The sequence below is a fragment of the Diadema setosum genome, chromosome 20 (genome assembly GCF_964275005.1).
Source record: "Diadema setosum chromosome 20, eeDiaSeto1, whole genome shotgun sequence".
Lineage (NCBI taxonomy): Eukaryota > Metazoa > Echinodermata > Echinoidea > Diadematoida > Diadematidae > Diadema > Diadema setosum.
This window is the reverse complement of record NC_092704.1, coordinates 10,535,548-10,561,173: the sequence shown is the minus strand read 5'-3', so window position 1 is coordinate 10,561,173 and position 25,626 is coordinate 10,535,548. Positions and strand designations below refer to the sequence as shown.

Here is a 25,626-nt window from a genome sequence, read left to right as displayed (position 1 = left end):
ATCTATGATTATGCTAACGCCTAGTTGGGAGTTTAAGGTTTTCTTTAGTTTAAGTTCGACGTGTTACATGCAGTGGCGTATCTAGGGAAAACGGCGCCCGGGGCAAGCCCACGAAAATTGCGCCCCTAATTTCTGAAAAAGTGTTCAACCCCAACCCCATCCCGGTAGGGACTTTAAACAAAGTCCACATGATGCTTTTTCAAGCACTTAAAAGGGATCTTTTGAGGGTGATTAAAATGTAATGAATTTTGATAGATTTTGGCGAGCGAGCGCAGCGAGCGAGCCGAAAATTTTTGTATTTCAGCTTACAAAACATGGAATTTTTGTCATTTTTTGCTTACCAAATCTTACAATTCTAATCAAGATATAGTGACAGCCTTATAGATATCGATTTATACCAAAAAACTGAGGACTTTAAAAAATACTCTAAATTAGTGCGCGCGAGTGAGCCGAAATTTGTAAATGTCCTCGTCATCATCACGTAATTGTTCTTATCTTTTTTATATATAAATTTTGGCGAGCGAGCGCAGCGAGCGAGCCGAAAATTTTTGTATTTCAGCTTACAAAACACGGAATTCTTGTCATTTTTTTGCTTATTAAATCTCACAATTATAGTGACGACCTTATAGATAACGATTTATTCCAACAAACTGAGGACTTGAAAAAATACTCTAAATTAGTACGAGCGAGTGAGCCGAAATTTGTATATTTCTGCGTCATCATTACGGTTTTCTCTTATCTTTTTTATTCTTTTTTTGCGCCCCCCTCCCCCGTATGTTCGAAACCGTTGGCGTCCTCTTTTGATCCAATCGCCGATCGCTTCAGAACGAATGAAATTGCAGTCGCTGCTCCGTGTAACATTTTCCTGCTAAATATAAAATGACATGAGTGAACACAATAGACATTATCATTTTGTCCGCGTCATCGTCACGTTTTGTTCTTATCTTCTTCTCTTTTTTTATAATTTTTTTTTTTAATTTTTGTATTTCAGCTTACAAATCATGAAACTCTTGTCAATTTTTGCTTATTAAATCTTACAATTCTAATCAAGATATAGTGACGGCCTTATAGATAACGATTTATACCAACAAACTGAGGACTTGAAAAAAATACTCTAAATTAGTACGAGCGAGTGAGCCGAAATTTGTTTATTTCCGCGTCATCATTACCTTTTGTTATTATCTTGTTTGATTTGTTGTTGTTTTTTTACGCCCCCCCCCCCCCCCCCCCTATGTTCGAAACCGTTGACGCCTTCTTTTTATCCAATTGGCGATCGCTTCAGAACGAATGAAATTGCAGCCGCTGCTCCGTGAAACATTTTGCCTGCTAAATATAAAATGACATGACGCGTGTGAACACAATAGACACTGTCATTTTGTCATCATCACGTTTTGTTCTTACCTTCTTTTTTTGTATAAATTTTGGCGAGCGAGCGCAGCGAGCGAGCCGAAAATTTTTGTATTTCAGCTCACAGAACATGGAATTTTTGTGTGAACACAATAAACATTGTCATTTTGTCCGCGTCATCATCATGTTTTGTTTTTATCTTGTTTGATTTGGTTTTCTGCCCCTCCCCACCATTCTCCCTCCCCCTTCCGGGCGAGGTGGGTTTTTTTTTTTTTTCTTCTTCTTCTTCTTCTTCTTCTTTTCTTTTTTTCTTCTTCTTCTTCGTTTTTTTTTTTCTTTTTTTTTTCTTCTTCTTCTTCGTTTTTTTTTCTTTTTTTTCTTCTTCTTCTTCGTTTTTTTGCGCCCCCAAGGAGTGGCGCCCGGGGCACGTGCCCCCCTTGCCCCCCCCCCCCCCTAGATACGCCACTGGTTACATGATAATATTTCTCACATCATATATCTTCCTTGTAGATTTAACTCCCGACAAACGTGTGAACACGTAGAAGGACAACTTCCTTGTACAGGTTGATTTCCTAGTAACGTCTACATCAAATTACAACCTTTACTACTGTTTACATCTGAAACTTTCGTGCTAAGTTGTAGATAGGTACATGGACGCAATTATAATTTTCATGATTATAAGGTTACGTCGACAGACTGTAAAAGACGAAACGATATTTAATAGTGACATTATCAAAGAATGCAAAATTACATTAGCACATCTCCTTCTCATCAGAAGCTTGAGATAATTATGGTACACTGAGTGTCTTGTGCATTTGCCAAAGAGAAAATATTTTGAGACTCTCCTTTAAGGAAAAATATAAATCCAAAAATAAATTTCGAAGGGGACCATAGATTTTTAGACGTCAAGCTTTTAGGTGCGAAAAAGAGCCTTAGGGCAACATGGAACTGATACTCTTGCGGAAGAAAATAACTTGTTTAACACGTTGGTAATGCGGGGTGCGAACGGCAGACAATTATGATAGACTGTAATTAATGTGTTGGAAGTCCCGTTCTGACACGTTGGTGGCGTTATTACTCCCTTGGTTCATTCCACGTGCTTGAGCGGAACGAAGAAATCCATCAAGCGAACGCGGACCTGGGGAAAGTGTATTGTCAAGCACATACGACTCGCAGAATAATGAACAAGAAACGTTTCCTTATCATCCCTGGGATTTAGAAACAAAATCGATATTTTGACAGAATCTGTTCACCAATTATTTTCTCTCTCGCCACTGCTCGTACAAAGTAGCAAAAAGACGAAAATATTATTCTATCATAGAACCGTCCTGTTCTAAAAGATGCTGCAGTCCAGCATCGTAAATGTCTGATCCAATGAAATCAACGAATCCGGTATTGCGTTCGTGTATATGAATGTGTGTTTTTGTGGCAAGCAAACCGTGAACTATTCAAAACGCCTGTATGCACGTACAGCTCTGGCGGAAAATATCATGTTGCAAACTTTATAGCGTTACCCAAAACATCAAAGTTTCAAAGATTAAAGGGGGAAATCGCATAAGCCAGTTTTAACGCTACTTTAACAATTCAAGAAAATTTCAATATTTCAAGAAATAGAATATCAGCATAGGTGGGTATTTATTGTTACACTTTATAATTTTTGTCAACGATCTGCAATAAGCTCAACTCGTGTTATTTGCTATGTGTTCCGGCCGTGAGATTGTATCATTAGATATAAAATTAAAAGCTATATGGGTGTACCTCAAAAAACTATTTTGATAAAATACAAAACAATCACCACAGTGGATACAGCATTTATCGATGGTCAATATCAGCACGGTTGGTTTATACGTCCCTTCACGGCCGTTTACTCTATCCTTACGTCATAAATATAACACCTCTGAAGAAAATACCTTTATTTTCAATTCATGTGAACTTTCATTTCTAATATCACAATTCTTCCAGATGAAAAAAAAAATATATATATAGCAAATCAATTCGATATACAATAATACAGACATTAAATTTGAAAGCGGAAGAAAAAAATAAGCAAGTGCACATCCTATAGTATTTAACTGTTCAAAGTCATCATGATATTGGAAAAGATAGGCTCGAGAAAAAGACAAACGTGAATAGAGATGTGAGCCACCACTGCAAAAAACACCGATCAAGTGTCAATAGAGGACCACACCCACAGGTGTAGAAAGTATGTTGTGATGGTGTTGAATAAGTGTTCACCAGACACTTCATGGTGTTGATTTGACACTGCAACTGATTATATTTTTGTTTGACACTGCAACTGATTATATCTTTGACACTGCGCTGGTGTTAATTCAACAATAACACCGCGTGGTGTTGATTTGATATTGCTGGTGTTAATGCCAATGGCATAACACCGGCCCAGCTTCAATAGGAAACCACACCAACTGGTGTTACTGTGGTGTAAATGTGTTCACTTTTTTTTTTAAATCAAGTACTTTCTCGGAAAATTCTTGATCGTCTTGTTGAAGTTCAAAATCGACAAGAAAAAGAATAACTAAAGAAGCTATTCGAAAAACAATTTTATATTTTGAAGTGACACCCGGAGGTCTTGATCTAACACCACAAATGATCACCGAAAATTTAACACAAGCTCGGTGCTTCATATTTAACACCGGACTTTTTGCAATGACTCAATAAATTGAACTTACAAACATACAAAAGCAAACAGAATGTGAAGTAATGGAAGCACACAGAAACACACACACACATTCTTGCACACAAACAAATACGCACATACACGCACTCAAACCGGAAGCAGATGCTCAAGGTGAATCGCAAAATGACAATGTGCAATCAGAAAAAAAAAACAATAAGTAGATCTTCATAAACGTTAGAAATGATATATAGGTAGGAACGTTAAAATTCCACAAGTTTTAACAAGTGTATGCAAATGAGAAATAATGACATTATTACTTCACAAATTTTGTAATTTCCATATTTTGTTTTGAAATCAAGACATAACACAAAATAAAAAAAACAAAAAAACAACCTATTGGGAGAATTTTGCGATTACTTCATTGCCTCTACTTATATATATATATATATATATATATATATATACATATTACATATATGTATTTGATTCATAGTTTAGATCAGACTTTCATGAAACTTCTACCATTCAAGTCGTCTTGTTTTACTCTGTTGATTTAAACATGGTGTTTATTGCACTCTAGGGAGAATCCCAGTACGATAACCATGATCTCATTACAGATGAAGTTTCCCCCACACACGGATGTGAATTCAGTGACAGCAGATATGTTAGAGACAAAAATAAAAGAAAATAAAACAGAAAGTCCGTCCTGAAGTTATGAATTTCTACAGTTTGGGGTTATCTATACATGGCTCTAGTTTATGACATTACAAACTGATACAGCGTTTAGATCCCCAAGGGAGCGGCTCATGGAATACACAAAATCATTAGAATTCATCACTTTTGAAGGGATCGTCCGACTTTCCTGAAAAAAAAGTACACTGGTTGGCACGTTAATATTCTGCGTTCACCCACCCCACAATGATATTTCAGGATCCGTCATCTTAAAAGTATTATTTACCATTTGTAGATGAAGCAAAAACCCAGCTATAGTGCTTCCAAACAGTTCTAAAATGCGAGATAGGGATAAAGTAATCAATATAAAGATGTTAATCAGTATAATCAATGTTAAGTATTGTTACACATACAAAATGTGAAGAATAGTTATAATAAACAGATAAGATTGTTTCTGGAATAAACCGTCTACAGTTGTGGTTTATTGAGAAAAAACGTGATATCACCTTACATATTTGGCGTTATCACAAAATGTTTGTATAGTAGGATGTTTTGTGATACAACTGATCTACACATATGCATCAAATATGATAACTCGAACATTTTTAAATCACCGCTCCCACTGGTAAACAATACCTTTTTAAACTCATTTTATGATATACGTGAGATTCACAACTCGAGTCGGGATCTTTCTCACGTTCACACGCCTGACAGTTTTGTTTGTTGTTCTTTCACATCTTAAAAAAGAAACAAACACACCCCAACCCCAAAAAATAGCAAAATATGGATTTCTATGTATCAAAAAAGTCACATTTTGGACACAATCTTCTTTTTCTTTAAGTCAACACTTTATATTAAGTATGCAGCAGATTGCACGATTTACATCTTAAATAGATGAAAAGACTCCTTACCGTGTTATTGGAAAGGAGCTCATTCTCGCCAAGACCATTCGATTGCTTCGCTCACGCGGGAGACCAAAAAAAAAAAAAAAAAAAAAAACAAAAAAAAAAACCTCTCGCTTACTTCCTGCTCTCCGACCGTGACATCTCTGGAAATATTCAATTCAATTCAATTCAATTCAAATTGAATTATTGACATCTCTGGGCTCTGTTGCATAAAAAGATGCAATCAAACGTAACTCAGAAAATCAACCATAAATTAGGTATCAGAATTGAGTGTTCGAAGTGTTATGTTTGATTTTCTGACTTATTTTTATTCTCAATTTTTATGCAACAGGCCCTTGCCGGTTTCATCCAAATTGCGGATTTAATGAAGACAGTCAACTCCGCTTAAGTCGATCTTACATTGTAATAGCACATGAAGCTATAATGTAAATTGGGACTTTTTGTTTCACCAACTTAACCGATTACAGTGGACTCCAGTTATATGAAGTCCTACCCGGACCGGCAGTTTTCTTTCGTTATATCGAAATTTCTAACCGAACAACAACAACAACAACAACAACAAAAATTTTAAAAAGCGGATAATGTTCCGACCTGAATTTTTACTTTGCTGTAACCGGAATTTCGTTGTAAGCATGTTAGTTATAACGGGAGTGCACTGTATGAGAAGTATGCGCCGTCGACTAACGCGGAGTTGACTGTACCTCATCACAACAGCAACTGATGACAACGTCAAAATGATTGCACTTTGACCTTTTTCGTATTCACTCATGAGATCGATACCAAAACAATGTATAAACGAGCATATTACAAATACAATCATATGAAGGATGTATAATATTATATATATACAACATGCGTTGTTTGTGCGTGTGTATGTGTGTGCGTGTATTTTATAATTTCACATGGTATCTATACATCATTCTGTATTTCATTTGATCTTTAGATGCATTTTTGTTATTATTATAGAAAGCTATATAGGCCTACACTAAAAATTCAGGTTGAGATTTCATTTCAAGATCATATATTCATCTATATTTCATTGCTTTGGCAGAAATCTAGGCTACAGTAATTACACGCAGACCCATAATATGATACATTTTTTGTGGTTACAAATTTATGAATGGTAATATTCTGTATAGTATTGCATTTGCATATCCCTGTCATGTGTGTGTCCATGCGTTTATGTCTGTGTAATTCAGGGAGCGCGGGCGTGTGTGTGTGTGTGTGTGTGTGTGTGTGTTTGTGCGTCTGTGTGTCTGTATTTAGTGTGTAACCAATCTGTTAAACCTTAAAGCGCTATCATCAGCGAACTCAGAATGGGATTGTAAACAACATTTATCCTGTATCCCATCTGTACATCTCTACTGATTATAATTACATTGTTTGTATTATATACGTATATTGCATATTATTATTTGTATTTATGTTATTTGTAACTTATCATTGTGCATAAATCAGTCTTATTACAAAATGATGTCAGTTTTATGCGCAATTTAGCTATTTGGTTGCAATGCATGAGATGGCAATAAAACCTTTATTCAATCCAATTCAATGAATGTGTGAGTTTATACAGTATGTACGAAATTATTTAATATTAAAAAAAATTTGAAATTCTGCAAAACAGCACCGTCCTTTAAACAAATGAGCGATATCTTTAAGTAGTGTCTTTAAAAATATGTTTGACATAGAGGGGGAATTCGCAGACAAATAAAGAATACAAACACAGTGGAAAATGTCACACTTTACTGCATCAGTGATGAAATAATGTTAAAAATGATTGACAAAACAAAACAACTTTATGAAAATGAAATATTTGAAATCATATTTTCACTACCGGGACTATAATAACTATCCTTCTCCTAATAACCCGTTCCAAAGTGATTTATTGTTACACTTTGCTGTTTATGAGAATAACTTAGTATCGTAAATAAATAGGAGTTTCTTAGGCATTTTTGGAGTATTCCATAGCATATTTTGATAGATTAATTTTCATTCAACATTATGAGAGACATATGTAGCGTATATCTAAAGACATGCAGCTCAAACATATCACACTTGATGCACTGCAAAAAAAAAAACTAATGATAAAATAAATAAATATGCCACAATAAGCGGAAGAAAATCTACTTTTTCCCAATTTCAAAGCCCAAATGCGATCCTGCATCACAAAACCACCACAAAAAAAAAGAGAAAAAAAAACAGCATTAAAGGACTACAAACGGTAGTAGCAAACGCAAGTGATAAAAAAAAAAAAAAAAAAAAATCTTCGTCACAGCAGCGTTATAGTGTATTCACTGTGCAAAAATCAAGGTTAATGAGAAGCTTTTTCATCAACACTGGCTATTCATTTAATCCGAAAATGAATAGAAAGTGGGTACTAACGAACCTTTGGAGTTAGGGATCTTATTTCGTTTTCGGATTAACAAATATTTGGAAAAACGAACCTCATTTTCTTTTTTTCTTCTTCTTCTTCTTCTTTTGCATTTTCGTATGAACGAATCTTCGGAATCAAGAACTGTAACAACATTAAAGGGATCGTACAGTTTTGGTTGAGACCTAATTTCAGGTTTCTAACATTTTTTGGTGAGATAATGAGAAACCTCTTATAAAATATGAAAGAGCATGTAATTCCATGAGGAATTCATGTTTATTTGATGAAAATTGGTTTTGAAATCACTGAGACATCCTAAAAAGAGCGATTCTAATAAAGCGTGGGACCCACACTTTATTACAATCATTGCTTTGTTTCACTTTGTTTTTTGATGTTTCAGTCATTCCAAACCCGATTTTCATCAAATAAACTTTGAATTCCTCTTAAAATGGTATGCTCTGTACTACATCATAAGTGTTTTCTTGGTATCTCGCAAAAAGTTAAAAGCCCAATTCTCATCTCCACCAACACTGTACCATCCCTTTAACAGTACAAACGAAGTTCTAATTTCTGAGAGTATTTAATTATCATTTACAAGGCTATATGCAATAAAATACTTTCATTATTATTGTTGTCATGCGCTTTCTAGAACTGTGCCGTGGCATTTGCTCTGCAACCGTTATTCAACATAAACGTATAAGTCGTTATCCATTTTGACTGTGAGTGAGTTGCGTCTTTTGATGAAAAGATACAAAAACTTCCTTGGTGTTTTTTGTTTGTTTGTTTTTTTGGGGGGGTTTTGGTTTTGTTCAGTAATCAGTTATTTTGTCTACGAGGAGACTGCAAAATACAAGCTTGACTTTCATCACGTCTCCGTCATTTCCTGCCACTTTGATTTTAATTCAGTGTCGGCAGAAACTGCTGCGTGGTATTATTAATTTCACAGTATTATTCTCCGTTACTACATTGTATTGATATTGACAATTTGTTATTATTTGTATGTGAATGTTTTGTATGGTTGGAAATGAAACAAAAAATGAAAGGAATGAATGAAAACAGTTTTGCAACACTGGTGTATCTTAGTGAGGGAAGGATGTCTTAACAACTTGTCTATGTATTACTATCCATCAGAGACAATTTAATAGTAAGTTATCCCCCACCCCTCTCCCATGTTAGTAATGACCTATCCGATTGTGATAGTTCTCATTTTTGTGATATCAATAAACCACGTTGAAATCATCAGAGCATTAATGCATCGGTGATGCGAATGGACTTAAAGTTGAGGGTATCAACTTAATCACGTTGATGGAGTTTATGAATATTTGAACGAATGTTGACGGAATAAGAAAAGAGAGCACATTACCCTGGATATCTCAAATATGTACGATTCATAGATTTTTAATCAAAATCTCACTGGGCAATTAATTGATGGTTGATATATCAGTTGCAATATGCAGTAGGATATACACTCAATGTTGATTTTTTGTTTCAAAATAAAAATACTCCAAAATAAAACCATTAAGATAATTTTTAGCATCACGTTTAACTGCAACGCGACTTATTAACAAGAAGTTAAAAGTACATATACTTGTACTAGACATAGTGATATATCATATCTGTACTATTAGCAGTGCTATTACGTTACTGCGAAGGTTTTTAACATAGAAAGAAAACAAAAATCACACTTTTTACGATAGGCACAGATAGGAGGAAATAGGATGAAATAAGTATGTGTATTTGTGTATTATGTGTAATACGGGAGTAGAAAATGACAGAAGAATACTCGATCAATTTTATATCTTGTTTTGCATCGTATCTCTTTCTTTACCTTTTGATCTTGATTTTTAGTGCGGGTCAATAACTGTATTCTCATCTGAACAGATGTATATTCAAATCTCCGTTTTAACGCTTGTGTAGAAATCATCATCGGGAAACATCCTTCTATCCATCGTGGAAATTACCATTTCTTTTTTCTTCTTATGTCGTATAGAAAGAGCAATTCCTTTCTTTATAACAGTTCATAGATGATAATCTGTTTTGGAACAACGTTTCCCGTGTCCATATGATTGTAGACGACTATAAGTTGTTCTTGGTGCTCTTCTACAATTATTGCAGCATCTACTGATCTCGCCGTTCTTTTCTTTTTCTAAGTGATGGAAGTTGATATTTCTAAAACCAATAATATTGGCTAGTAATCTCAGGTAACATCTATCTCATTACTTCTTAGTATAAGTGTAATAGTAGAGGCTACTGCTCCGGTATTTCGTAGTACTTATCTTATATACTTTCTCTATCTGGTTTGAAGCCGATCAGTGTAAAAGTTTCACTAATGAGGGCACTTTCTTGAAGGCAATACTGTATATCTAGGACAAATGACTGTAAAGTCAGAGGCATAAGACGCTGTTCATGCCATGGAAGTAGGCAATTTCGTCGATGTGGCAGACGATGTCGAATGCGACGTCGAGGGTGATGTCGCAGAAGCTGTCGAAGACGATGGTCGTTTAGTCCTCCTCGTCTTCCCACGCGCTGTCGTCGCTCGAAAACGTACTGCTAGTCTCCTCGTCCGAGCTCACCTCCATGGCGATACGGCGTCTCAGGATGGCCTCGACGCTGTTCGCTTCCGGTTCAGCCGCCCGCTGCTTCTCGACGTTGACGTCCACCTTTCGTAGCTTCATCCCTGTGAATAATGAGAACAATAATGATACAGAAAGTAGCAAGCAATGTTTATATAACGTCATAGCTGTCAATTTTTCAAACCTTAAAAATCGTAAATATTGCAATATGAATAAATAACATAAAAATATTAAAGTAAAGATTGTGGAGGAAATAACGGATTCCTGAGGTTGGCGATATGAAACAGGTGTCATGGATTTTTTTCAGCACTTTATAGATATTTTGTGGTCGATATGCAGTTTTATTCATACTACTAGGGGGGAAAGCGAGTGTAGTTTCACGGCTTTGCTCATTTCGCTGTCTTCAAAGTATTCGAGCAATATTTTAAAATTGTACAATGGAGACATTATGTCTTCACCAGAAAGGAAGTAATTCGTGGAAATTCAGGAACTTAAATTTGGTCCATGTTGTTTATAAGATATATCCCGCATAAAAGATGCCAGCCTTTTCTTGAAACTTGAAGATGTCTTCATCTTCTTCTTCTTCTTCTTCTTCTTCTTCTTCTTCTTCTTCTTCCTCTTCCCCTTCTTCTTCTTCTTCTTCTTCGTCTTCTTCTGCTTCTGCTTGGAGCATGAAGGTGAGTGTGATCACGTACAAATTTGAGTTTTGATTCACCAATCCACACAATATGACGTAGCGTCTGAAACAAAATCTAAATGCTTCAATTAAAGTACATTATCCCCCGGTCACTACAGAAGTTGCCCATCTTGAATATTATTTCATTTCAATGTCATTTTTGTTTTGACTGTGGATAATCATCTCCGAAATGTGAATATATAATCACCAAAGTCATGTTTTTTTTTCAACTGTGATTACATCAATGAAAACTATGATCTGATCAAGAACTAAATAAGATATCATTTAGAGAGAGAGAGAAAGAGAAACAAAAGAAGTATATTATTTCCAAGAGATCGTACTTCAGATGGCATCGGTTTCATTCTAACTAGCTCTTCTGTTACTACAAAGTTATTTTCTCATTTCATCTGCCGAACTACCTCATTGATGGACAAAGAAGTCAAATCGCGTGGAAAAAAAAAAGAAACTCGACTTTTAATAGTACAGCTCATTCTGCTACGGAAGCTATTAAAGTCTAAAGCATTATGGACCGCCAATGTTATAGAAAAAAACACAAAATCGACATTCATATTTGAACCAGTCCTCGAAAAGACAAGGTCTCATGAGTAATCAGGTTCACCCATGAGCTCGGCACATAATGAGTCATAAAGCCAACGAGCTAGACACTGTAAAGTAACACAGGCCCACTAACTAGACAGTAATTAAAAGAGACCAATGATCGGCGAAATTATTATTTTGTAACGAAATAACAACATTTTGTAACTATAATGAACATTTCGTCCCCGAAATGATAATTTCGTTAACGAAACGGTCATTTTGTCGACGAAATGACCAATTTCGTAACGAAATATTCCGTGCGACACTTGGCGCTCCATGGTTTTTGTCCATGGTTTAAACCATGGTTTCATTTGTACCACCTTCGTGAATTCGGGCCATAGTGTCTAGCTCGTGGGCTGTATGACTCGTGGGTGTTGAGCTCGTAACGTGCGCCCGAGTAATCAGATTCAATGGGAGGACGCCGTTTCAGATTTCTTTGCCTCGTTTTACACTTGCCCTGTTTGATGGCCGAAAGGAGGTCGTCTCGCGTGTCTTGGACTACCGTAATGGGCTCGGGGATTTTCGAGGTGCGATCCATGTGCACAGGGTTGGGGATGAAGGCCGGAATGGGAGGAGGTGCAGGAGGGGCGGGGCCCGCCCTTTGGTTGGGTGGAGGCAAGCCTGGAGGCAAGCCTGGAGGAGGAGGCGGAGGCGGAGGAACGTTGCCAGGCAACGAAGAGGATGGTGGCTGTGGAAATGCCTGCGCGTCGTCCATTAAGGAGTCCATGTCGGAATATAGTGCGTCTAAAGGGTCTGAAGGAGGTGGAGGCAACAGGTCTTCGGATGGGGGAGGAGGAGGCATGGGCAGCTCGCCGGGGAATGCATCCATAGGTGATGAGGGTGCGCTGAAGTCACCGCCGTCTCCTATTGGTGGCTCAAGTGGTGGAGGCGGTAGTGGATCTTCTTCTAGTGGTCGTTCTGCGATCTCTCCGTTTTCCAAAGGTTTGGAGGCATCTTGCGGCTGCTGGTCAGCCTGCTCTTCGTGATTACCGGCCGTATCCTGAGATGATTGCCTACGGCGTGTTGACTTCGGGCGTTCCTGCCTCTCCCTGTCAATGTCATCGAGCTCCTTTCCGCGACCTTTCCCGACTTTCCGCGTTTTCACAACTTTTGTCGGACCTTTACCAATGTTTGACACCGGCCTTTTCTGTTCAAGTCATAAAAGAACAAAGACAGCACGTATTATACTTCAATGCACTTTTCTTTAAGAGAGTTTCCAAAGGCACCTAATCATTCCATTGTTAATTGTCAGTAAATAATTGCAGACACTGTCCATGACGTTATATGCAAATATAATGTATATATTATGCACAACATATCAGGCTCGACACGAACTTTTTTTCCTCATGGTGTCCCGTTCGAGCCAGTGATATCTTCAAATTTCAAATTTTGGTGGCCACCGAAAAACAACCTTTTTTGAGATTTTTTGTCGTCCTGCCATCAATTTTTAGTTGCCCGGACCGCCGCTAATGTCGAACCCTGTATATATATATATATATATATACAGCATGTCCCCAAAAAAATTACAACGGGACCCTCCGCAATGATATCTTTAAAAATATTGAATCAATCTAAATACATATTCAGGGTATGAAACTATAACTCATTGCCCACATCTTACAGAAAACCCCATTCGATTTGCTTCAGAGGTCAAAGAGAAATGAGGAATTTTGTAGAGGATGTCGGGAATCTCTTCCCTCCAAGTTCTGTCTATTGTATTCACACACAAGATCATCGAAGTGCTAAACGTGGAAGAATCAGATTCATGACATTCTTTACAACAATCCACATTTCTCTGTGACCGCTTTATTTGGCAGAAATCCCTATTCGATTTGGTTAAGCGGTCACAGAGAAATGTGGATTGTTGTAAAGAATGCCATGAGTCTTATTCTTTCACGTTTAGCACTTCGGTGATCTTGGGTGTGAATACAATAGACAGAACTTGGAGGGAAGAGATTCCTGACATCCTCTACAAAATTCCTCATTCTCTTTGACCACTAAAGCAAATCGAATGGGGTTTTCTGTAAGATGAGGGCAATGAGTTATAGTTTCATACCCTGAATTTGTATTTAGATTGATTCAATATTTTTAAAGATAAATGATAAATGATAAATGTGTGGTATTTTGATGATAACTATTAAAGGGGGATTCTTCAAGAAGATGTTTGGTTTGTGTTTTTGCGTGTGTATGTGTGCTCTGTGTGTGTTGTACTGTCAAAGTTGTTCGCATTCCGCGCCTTCTAAGTAGCGAATGCCTTACATTCTTTTTTTTCATCTGGGGACCGTTTCATGAAACTTTTTGTCAGTGATTTACACTGACAACTGTTAAAAGCTACTGAAATCCTTGCGTCTGATTGGCTGATACCAAAATTGTCGGTGAAAACCTCCGACGAACTCGTTGATGAAACACCCCCCTGATGTTGAAATAAAAGAAATGTACATAGAAGTTGCATTCATGATTAATTCTCGTAAGGAACTTCACAAGTTCGCAGTATCCGGCAAAACAAATAATTTACCATTCGCTTTTTCTTCTTCTTCATGATGTCTTTCTTCTGTTCAGTCAACCATCGCTCGAAGAAGAACTTGGGATCGGTGTAAAACTTCATCGCATCTTTGTCATCCTCTCTGCAATTCAGAAGAAGAAAAGCAATTAAAAAGGTATGGTTTCTATGTGAAATTGCATTATTTCATTCATATACAGCTGCAGTTGCATGAATTTACCTTTTTGTTAGTACTATGACAGAGTTCATCCTGTTTCATCCTATCTATGTGCATATTTTACCGGCAAGAATTTCTTATCGTATAGAGTGTGGTGAGAAACAATAGTTGTTGTCATGTTACAGCTCGAATATTGTGGAGCGGCTTTCTTTTCTCTGTCTGTCTTTCTGTCTTTCTGTCTTTCTGTCTTTCTCTTCCTCTCTGTCTCTCTCTCTCTCTCTGTCTGTTTCTCTCTCTCAGAGGGGTCATCTCGGGTCAAATCGCTTTATTTCTACAACAATCTCCTCAAAACATTGCGCTCATTTCATTTTGTCTGAAAAGTTTCAGTCTTGTCGTAAGGCAGTGCCAATCTTGCCTGAGTTGTCACTAATCACTGCTGCAGTTCTGCACGCATTACTCGGTTAGCACTGCAATGAGTATTAGAGTAGTCCGGTCTTATCTTTTCTGTGGGTTCAATTTCAGTTCAGTTGATTGCGAGAAGGGACTGAAAGCTAAAAATACGATAGAAACGATTATAATCCACTGATTAATTGTATCTCGTAATATAAATCTCGACTTATAAATCATCTCTCATTATCTGATTCGGTTCTGCCTCATCAACTGAGCGGGAGCGAAAAGACTAATTGAAGGTGGAAAATCCCCCCTACATTATGGATTAAGAGGACTGGAGTGTTCGAACCTCTTCTGGTGCTCACATCATTGGAGAAGATGTTTGAAATAGGCCTACCTCTGATGCCTCTACCGGCAATATTGGGGTATTCATGGTGGCAGGGTCATCGCGCGTAATTACGCGTTAATCAAATTCAGCTGTGACTCAAGTTCCACACTACCATTAATCAAAAGCATTGTCTTGACAAGATTTCCATTCTGAAAATGATATGAGGTATATGGTATCGCCGCTACTGGTAGCTTTAATATTGGTTGAAAACACAAACAAACAAACAAACAAACAAAACCATTAAATAAGACAAAGGTAAGAGATCATTAGGTAGAGGGGCGAAGACATGTGACATGAGTTTTCTGCAATTTGTCTCCCTCTGTACAAACGAAATTTGTAAGATTGCAACTGCTGACTCAATGCACATAGGGAGACACACACAAAAAAAAAAAACTCATACCACAAGATAAAGAAACTTCTGAATTTTGTCTGTGAAGGGGGTAAGGTTACTACAGTTTCCAGAGTTCTATGTGATCAATTCATATCTCACTATAAAACGTGTCTCATGAACAATTAGGGAGTCCTTCTTTGCTTTGTTCTGTTCTATTTGTTCTGTTCTATTTTGTACCTATTATTCAAAGGAAAAGGAAAAATTTCGTGTGGTTTTTTTTTCTTTTCTTTTTATTACACGCGTGTATATTCAGGGGAGTGTCTGCCAAGTGTGAGTGTTAATCGTGTTTGAATGTGAAATATGTGTGTGCTTGTTTTTGTTTTCATGTTTTGTGTGGGTTTTGATGGTATTTTGTTTTTGATTTTTGCCTGTCAGTGTGATTCCGGAAAAGGTTCGGAATGTCAACACATCGTTTTTTATGTGCCTTTTCCCTTCCCTCCGTTTCCATCTGGTTTCCTGCAAACCCCATCCCCGGTGAATTCAGGATGTGCGATCTTTGAGAAAGTATGAATCATATTCATAGATATATTCAAAGATATATTCATATTGTATGTTGTTTATATTATATACATATAGATAGATATACTCGTATGTAGGGTCTATACCTGTATTTGCTGAGAAGGTTGAGAGGTGGCGGCTTCTGGCATCGCTCGTACGTCTCCTTCATGGCTGACGGCATGGTGGGCGAGGACACGACCTTGGTATCCATGATGAGACCACTCTTGAAGTTTATCCGGGTGTTGATGTCTCGCATTGATACTGCAAATGAAAAAAGACAGAGGAAAATATGGTGTTGAAAAAAAAATACTGCTAACTTATATGTACCAAAGATATTAATGCAATATATATATATATATATATATATATATATATATATATATACAGTACAATATATAGTAGGATGGAAGGCGTTGCTTTATTAGTGACTTAGCTGGGCAGTCTGTTTCGGCCGAAGCCTCGTCAGCAACTAAATCAGTTTCTTGTTAAAGTACAGTGTAAGACATACGGCTCTGGTGCACTCAAGCAAGCAAACAAAAGATACAAAAGATACATGCAAGTGGCTACTTAACAACACAATAAAGTTGATAATGACACTGGTACTGGGCTTAACGTAAGGCAGGGGTAATATGGTTACATGTGGATGCCGGGGGGGGGGGGGGACAAACCAAGCTCTGCGAGGGAAAACTTTTTCTTATGTTTACATGTTGAAATGAGTTCTGTTCTTGAGTTAAGGATGGCTGGTTTCTTGGTCGTGATGATGTGGTATTTCTCCCATAGACACAGGTTGCAACGGTTTGTTTTGGGCGAGTATGGTTGGGCGTGCCTGACGATCCTCCATGTGAGTGAGTAGGGAGTGCCTTCATCCTTCAGTCCCCAAATGTATTTACTCAGTTCCGTCTGGTGTCTCTTTTCCCTGTTTGCGAAGCTTGCCTTGTGTGTAGCATATCTGGATTTGAAGGAGGTTGAGGTAAGGCCGATGTATACTTTCTCATCGTTTGGGGTCGCTACCTTCGCCTCGTATATGATGTTCCTGGCTGTGCATTTCCCAGGGATCGGGCAATCCTCCTTCTTTCTGCAGTTGCAGGAGTCCCTGGCTTGCTCTTGACTGTTGTTGGTTATTTTTTGTTGTGTGCCTTTGTTATAGTGTGCATATTGTCCATGCAGCTGTAGCTTACTTTCAGAGTGTTCCTGTTGCATATCTTGCTGAGCTTGCTGACGAGGCTTCGGCCGAAACAGACTGTCCAGCTAAGTCACTAATAGAGCAACGCCTTCCATCCTACTATATATTGTACTACATGGGCTCCTATATAGTTGAGCACTGTCAGCCATATTGCAGTTCACACTCTACTTACGTATAACCGCTCCCTCCGTCGAGCACTCTAATCTGCAACCTGAGGATGGAAAAGTTTTGCTTCAAGTACAGCACGAAGAACATACCAGTGCCGCCTAATAGCGAATACATTAAGAGACTGATACAGAAAGTCGAGGACTTCATAAAACAACTACGATGGCGAGCATTCTTCTTCTTAAACCAAGACTCAAAGACCGACCGCAGAGAAACTTACGGATTCAGAAGCCAAAAGTCCCCTCCATCTGTCCCTTAGCTGAAACCCTTCGAAGATAACTTGCTCAAACTGATCGAAGATGTCAAATTCCGCAACGTCAACTCACCATTCCAGAACAAACTAAAGGAGGACCTGAGAAGGATACGCAGCGAGAAAAAACATCTTGGTGCCTGCCGACAAAACAAACAACTACTACTCAGTCACTCCCAGAGAATACAACAAGTTGATGAGAGATAATGTCACAACTACATACAGGAGGTCAAACCACCAAACAGAGCACAGCACGAATGTAGAGGCCAAAAGGATCGCCGAAAATCTAGAGCTTTCCGACAGGATCCAGGTACTAGCCCCGAAGCAAGCATACATCACACTGAAAGACCACAACGACAATTTCCGGAATCACCCTACATGCAGGCTCATCAACCCAAGCAAGAGTGAAATCGGCATCATATCGAAGACAGTGCTGGAGAGAATCAATGACAAGGTCCTGGAAGCGACGAAGGTCAACCAATGGAAAAACACCACCGCAGTCATCAACTGGTTCAAGGGTACCCCGACAAGGCAAAACTCCACATTCCTTTCGTTCGACGTAGTCAATTTCTACCCATCCATTGACAGGAAACTGCTCAACAAAGCCATCAAATACGCAAAAACATTCACCACGATTACGCCAGCGGAAGAAGAGATCATCTTCCACGCCAAGAACACCCTCCTTTTCCATGACAACGAGCCTTGGCAAAAAGCAAACGCGGATGACCTCTTCGATGTCACGATGGGCTCATACGATGGAGCTGAAACATGCGAACTTGTGGGTGCATACATACTAGGAGAAATCGGCTCCACAATCCCCAAAGAAAACATCGGGCTCTACCGAGATGATGGTCTTGCCATTATCCACAAACCCCGCAGAGCAGCCGAGAACACCAAAAAGATGCTCTGCGAAAAATTCAAAGAGTTTGGGTAACAGATAACGGCCAGTGCAAATAACACCATCGTCGACTTCCTCGATGTCACATTCGACCTCACCAAGAAGGAATTCAAACCGTACTCGAAGCCAGGGGACTCACACCTATACGTGCATACAGAATCCAACCATCCACCCACCGTCACCAAGAGAATACCACAGTCCATCCAGACGCGCCTATCCAACATCTCCAGCAACGAGGAAATCTTCAACAGCACCAAACCAGACTACGAGAACGCACTCCACGAGGCCGGACACCAAACAACATTGACGTACACTCCCAAAGAGACCAACAGCTGCAGAAAAGAAAAACAACACCAAAGGAAACGAAACATAACGTGGTTCAACCCCCCGTTCAGCAGACATGTTAAAACAAACATCGGGAGGAAGTTCCTAGCCCTCGTCGAGCACCCCTTCCCTAAAGAACATCAGCTCAGCAAGATATGCAACAGGAACACTCTGAAAGTAAGCTACAGCTGCATGGACAATATGCACACTATAACAAAGGCACACAACAAAAAAATAACCAACAACAGTCAAGAGCAAGCCAGGGACTCCTGAACTCAGAAAGAAGGAGGATTGCCCGATCCCTGGGAAATGCACAGCCAGGAACATCATATACGAGGCGAAGGTAGCGACCCCAAACGATGAGAAAGTATACATCGGCCTTACCTCAACCTCCTTCAAATCCAGATATGCTACACACAAGGCAAGCTTCGCAAACAGGGAAAAGAGACACCAGACAGAACTGAGTAAATACATTTGGGGACTGAAGGATGAAGGCACTCCCCACTCACTCACATGGAGGATCGTCAGGCACGCCCAACCATACTCGCCCAAAACAAACCGTTGCAACCTGTGTCTATGGGAGAAATACCACATTATCACGACCAAGAAACCAGCCATCCTTAACTCAAGAACAGAACTCATTTCAACATGTAAACATATTAAGAAAAAGTTTTCCCTCGCAGAGCTTGGTTTGTCGTCCCCCCCCCCCCCCCCCCCGGCATCGACATGTAACCATAATACCCCTGCCTTACGTTAAGCCCAGTACCAGTGCCATTATCAACTTTATTGTGCTGTTAAGTAGCCACGTGCATGTATCTTTTGTATCTTTTGTTTGCTTGCTTGAGTGCACCAGAGCCGTATGTCTTACACTGTACTTTAACAAGAAACTGATTTAGTTGCTGACGAGGCTTCGGCCGAAACAGACTGCCCAGCTAAGTCACTAATAAAGCAACGCCTTCCATCCTACTATATATTGTACTACATGGGCTCCTATATAGTTGAGCACTGTCAGCCATATTGCAGTTCACACTCTACTTACGTATATATATATATATATATATATGTATATATATATATATAATATATATATATATGATATATATATATATATATATATATATATATATATATATATATATATATATATATATATATATATATATATACAAAACAGGGTACAGCAATTCTCATCAGGTCAACTTGAATTTCCTCAACACTTCGTGAACTTCATATTGTTTTGCATACAAGTACAACCACCAAAACATTTTGCGGAACTTCATTTCTCTCCATACTATACATGGCCTAATAATCTGATTTTATTCTCGAAGGGAGATTTGGGGAATTTCCCCGACCTCGTCCATGTCAATAACGCGCGAGCCTGTGCAGCGTATTCCTTTTAGTACACCTACCATATACTTCAAAGACAAGTACGGTATCTTCGAACGATCCCGAAGACACGCTTTCCCATGGGAGTTTTTTAATTGCTCAATTGTGAATTGCTCTCCCTCTTCAATTTAGATGCGCAATTATCATTATGTGGGTCATGCTGCATAAAAACAAAGTGTGTTGTGCTTCAACGTCCTTTACATGTATATATAATAGCGGGCACATTTTGGTAGAGAGGTGGTACAGTTATCACGTACAACTGTAGTGGTATATGTCATGGACACTTGGTTCTCCTGCAGACTGTTAGTCTGAAAGTTATATTGTATGAAGATTTACCGTCATATGTCGGGTTTTATTTTATTCCGTTGTTGTTTACTTGTTGTTTGTATCTTTGGGACGCTTGTGGGGGGCTGTGGCATAGTGGATACGACTCCCGACTCCCAATCTGAGGATCCGGGATCGATTCCCACCCAGTGCTTATCGTCCTAGGACAAGATGTTTTTACCCACCATGTCCCTCTCGATAAATGGATACCTCCCTCTCGATAAATGGGTACCTTGCAACGCTAGGGTAATAATAATGGCAGGGCCCTATGGTCGAACAGTCTGACAGTGGCAACTCTGAAAAGGCTACCCTGGATAAGCAAGACCTTATTATTTTTATCTTCAAGGCTCGTTCCGGACATGCGAAAAGTGACAAGCGATTAGATTCTGACACATTCTAATCAAGACAATGACGTCTGTATGGGATTCCGAGCAAATTGTCTAGACTTTTATTGCAGACAACATTATCACATTTTGATTCAACTCATCAACGGCGGCAGACGGACAGGTGTGCTGTCCGTCGCCGCGATGTTAAATTTCGAGCGCTCTGCTCTATTAACCGCAGAACATTTGTTTTCCCTGTGAGCACTGGCAAAATGAAGCGAGAGGAATAATCACGTAATTTGATAATGGAATGGCCCATGATGAGTAACAAAGTAAAATGTCCAGAGTGGTTTTTTTTTAATGCTAAAGTGAAATTAATTATGTACCACAGGGTCGTAACCACATTGTTTTAGGAGGTGTATAGTATCGAAACTAGGACATTGAATTTAACTGATATAAATGAATAAATAATTTTGATATAAATCACTGATTGAAAATATCAATTATGAATAACTATAGTAATGAATAGATAAGTTCATTATATATATAATATATATTAATATATCATTTATTGTTAATATAAGACAGGAATAGATAAAACATGCAATAATTTTTGTCAAAAATTTAGAAACTTTGAACCATATCCCTTTAAAGTCAGCCTTGTCACGTAACCCAGTCTGTAGTAACTTGCTGTCAAAGATAGTTCAATAACTCAATTAGCAATCTTTGTATTTCATTTTGACAAAGAAGTATCTTTAGTAATGATTACTGAGCAAGTTTGTGGGAAACTTGTTTGAGGTGAAATCATAATTACCTAATATACTACATTGTACTAGTAGGCCTTATTTTAAAATTCGCGTGTAACCAATATCAATAATGTGAAGCCCTTAAAGTTCCATAAATTCGTATCATTATGAAAACCGCCCGGATATTGTTTGACTGCAAAGTACTCACAGAATTTATCGGATAGAGATAAGAAATGATCGTCAGTATTAAGCAGCACAATCTTCTCAATGCGAATGAGATGTAAAACAAATCGTTCTCTTCAAGACATGAAGTAACAATGGGTGTGGGTAGTGTTCTTCTTTTCGACATAAAATCAATGGAACCGTACGTGTAAATCGTGAAACAGAAATTTGAAAATCTAATTTGAGGAAAAATGTGACTTTAGGTGGTTGCCTTCAAAGTTTGCGCATCGCTTTAAAATGCGACGTTATTACACGTGGTTCTATCTGACGAGACTAATTGCCCCACCTGTACTTTAACAAAAAAATGGACGCGTTTTCCTTATTTTCTTAATCGAGAGAGTATAAGGGGTGATATAGAGTGGACAGAATTTTGGAGGGTTGAAATAAGGTAGGTCATCGGATGATGTACACGCAACATCTTCCTATTCTACCATGTCTACTTGATAAAAATAATGACCGCCGATTTCGTCCACCTCCGCTTGATCTGCGTGTAGCGTTCGTGCATTTATATGGCATTTTAGAAATGCGGATTTGCATAAAGCAGTAGCCATGGTTACTTTACGATATCAACTTACACATCACCCGTATTCACATAGTACCTCAACCAAGGAGGTGCTAAGCGACTGCTTCGACGATTTGTGGTGATACGTGAAACATTCAACGAGTGGAGTAAAACAGAAAAAAAAAACCAGCGTCGAAGTATCAAGTGATTACATTATCTCTGTATTATACTGCTCCTGAAGAGCTCTTTCTCTATTTTTTTTCAGTGATTTATAATGCAATCATTTTACCTGTGGTTGGCATTTGCAGCTATAACTCGTTTCTTGATAAACATGATTATTTGTGCCATACCGTCACACACTGCGTCGTGTTTGCGACTGCTTACTCTATACACTGATAGTTCTTATAGGACTAACAACAAGAGCATAATTTTTTGAAACTTGTCTGTTAGGCACATTTTTTTTTCTAGAAGAGACCAATCTAAAATGAGAACGCCAGAAGGCAGTTTGTTGTAATTCACAAAGATGATTTGGTCAGGGCGTGTTGGTGAGAGAGCGATTTGCTCCAACTCGTCGATTAGCATTGCCCAGGGCAAGAAGGTGACGTGTTATAACTCGCGTTTATCGTATGATTGGCGCTTTGTTGAGGAAGAACTCTTGTATGAGAAAGCAAGCTTGAATAGGGTTCTAGTCGCCTTCTTGTCCTAAAGAAGGCACCAATAGCCAAGTTATAACAAGTCGCCTTCTCACGGCATGTCGAAGCTTTCGCGCGTTGTCCTACATATTTATGGTATCCCTCATGGGCAGTAAATTAATATTTCTGCTGTATCAAAATTGAAGAGCATATCAATTTTGACATAATTACGACTTGTGAAACATGCCTCTACTCTACATTGATCCTCTCCTGCTAAATAGTCTAAAGTGCTTGACACGTAATAAAATACCCCCAACACACACACACACACACGTCGCGCACACACACACACACACACAGAGGCAAGCTCAACGATGACTATTCCAAGCAGTTAAAAGTTTTGAGACTTTGCCAATGAGCAAAGGAATTTGACGATAAACAAAAAAAAAAAAATAGGGAACAAGGAAGGAAGGGAGGCAAGCAAGTAAAATAGACCTGCAGAATGATAGATTTAGAAAGAATGGCAGTGATATATAGAAATTTAAAGGGAGAGATCGACAAATAGAATGATAGATATCGAAGGATATAGGGGAATTCAGTAACTTCCATGGATAACCACTCAGGCGGATGCGTACATTAGGTCAGACTGGCAAAAGATTGAGAAGTTTGGCGGGGGTGGCATAGGGGGGAAATATCCCTAATTTTGAGTGGGAAGTTTCTCTGGAAGTCACACTGGCAAACTTTGAGATCTTAAAGATCGCAATCTTAAATTTCTTTCGATCTTTTGCCAGTCTTACCGTGCCGACACTACTGGATTGCTTGCTTGTTTGTGTGCTGGTTGGTTGATTGGTTGAATGGTTGCTTGATTGGTTGTTTGGTTGGTTGGTTGATCACATGTTGGTTTTATATTGTGGTGCCACATCCCTGGTACACTTTTCATTTGCCGGTTGTTTGGGTTCTGTATCATAAAGTGTGTGATGGACGATTTGATTACCAATGATGGATGATCTTTTCTTTTATGTCATGAAACTTTCTCCTACTGGTGGATCAGGAAAATCAAGACAAAAATGCTTTGCCTTTATCGTTTACTGTTTCCCCAAAGCTTTTTTCAGTCTGCAATTTCTTTGGGGGAAAGAAGTTGAAAGGCAATCGAGGAACTTAGAGAGAGCAAATAAAGCTTAAAATCAAACAGTTCGAAAAAATTACCAATTAAAAAATTGCTCGTTAGCATTTTATTGCGTGTGACCGCAAACGTGGAATTTGTGTTTCTATATCCAACGGCAAAGTATGCTCCTCAGAATCAAGATCATGTCCATGAAGATTGTCGCTGATATCGCATAATGAGCCGACACTGCCATGATGGACTCGGAATTATGGTAACGAGAAGAAAATGGCTATAAAGAGGATTTTATTATTGATTCGTCTCTCCGGGATACAGACATTATTCCTATACTAATTGAAAGAAGTCGGGAAGTAGGGGCTTCTCTAACGGAAATGCAGATAATGTCAAGTAGCTGGATATACGAAAACGTAACGAAAGCATAGGCTCGAACGTAATTTTATTGATAATAATGGAGTATAACAATGTCCGATTGGATGAACCAGCATCAAAGCAATTATGCGTAGCTTATTGACGGAATCTAAGAACGTGGATAGATTCATCGAGGTCACAAAGAAATCCTCTGCGATATGAATAACTAGATAATTGAGAAAATTGTGTAGAGGTAGACAGGATTATGTTACATAAATACAAAATATAACATATGCGTATACATACATAATAATATATTATCATTTTCTTCTCATATATAAATATATATATATATATATATATATATATATATATATATATATATATATATATGCAATGTATAGTTTCATATGGTTTGAATTTTAATGCCTAAATGGAAAGACGTGTAATTGTGTGCATATGTGTGTGCATGTGTCTGTGTGTGTGTGTCTGTGCGGGCGTTGTGTTTATACAACTGTAGTGCGTGTTATGGTGGTATGTCAATACCTACATAGACCAAGAAAAGTATGAATACAAAGTAACACATGACAGGATTTACTTTTTAAAGTATTGTATACTGACCCGTGTCCTTGAGTGGATCCATCTGGCTCACGGCCCGGCTGATGGCGTCCATGCGGTTCTGAATGTTGTCGGCTCGGGTCAAGATGGCCATCGACTCTTGGAACAAGTCGCCGAAGATGTCCTCGGCGTGCTTGCTCAGGTTGCCCAGCTGGCGGATGATGCTGGCCAGGGTGTAGTTGCTGACGCATTCGAGCTCGTTGGCGATGTCCTTTCCGATGTCGACCTGACTTACGAAGACAGGCTCGACCTCTCTCTTTATCAGCGGCATCTTGACTCCCTAGTTATCTATCTCTGACTTATCCCAGTCCCGGATCCCAATAAACGATAGTCAAGCAGCTATCTCGGTGAAATCGTAGAGATTCTGCGTCCTCTCTGTATATAAGTAAGAAGTATCGAAAGTAACCACTATCAGCAGCCCATAAGCGTAACCAAAGGAAACTGAGTGAGGAGTGCAACATTATACTTTATAGCCTTATGGA

The 25,626-nt window shown here is 38.6% G+C and overlaps 1 protein-coding gene across 1 annotated transcript; it reads right to left on the bottom strand.

Annotated features, from left to right (window-relative positions):
* Positions 1-10,431: 10,431 nt before the first annotated feature.
* On the bottom strand, positions 10,432-25,415 carry LOC140243946 (actin-binding protein WASF3-like). Its single transcript, XM_072323615.1, has 5 exons — positions 25,148-25,415; positions 16,208-16,361; positions 14,292-14,400; positions 12,233-12,923; positions 10,432-10,607 (listed from the first exon to the last, which is right to left on the bottom strand). Exons 1-5 carry the CDS (start codon positions 25,413-25,415, stop codon positions 10,432-10,434), a joined length of 1,398 nt encoding a protein of 465 aa, XP_072179716.1.
* Positions 25,416-25,626: the final 211 nt, after the last annotated feature.

Coding starts and splice junctions, on each gene's coding strand:
- LOC140243946 (XM_072323615.1), bottom strand. CDS start 25,415: ATGCCGCTGATAAAGAGAGAGGTCGAGCCTGTCTTCGTAAGTCAGGTC. Junction 16,362..25,147: donor GGATCCACTCAAGGACACGG/GTCAGTATACAA, acceptor TTTCATTTGCAG/TATCAATGCGAGACATCAAC. Junction 14,401..16,207: donor AACCTTCTCAGCAAATACAG/GTATAGACCCTA, acceptor TCTGAATTGCAG/AGAGGATGACAAAGATGCGA.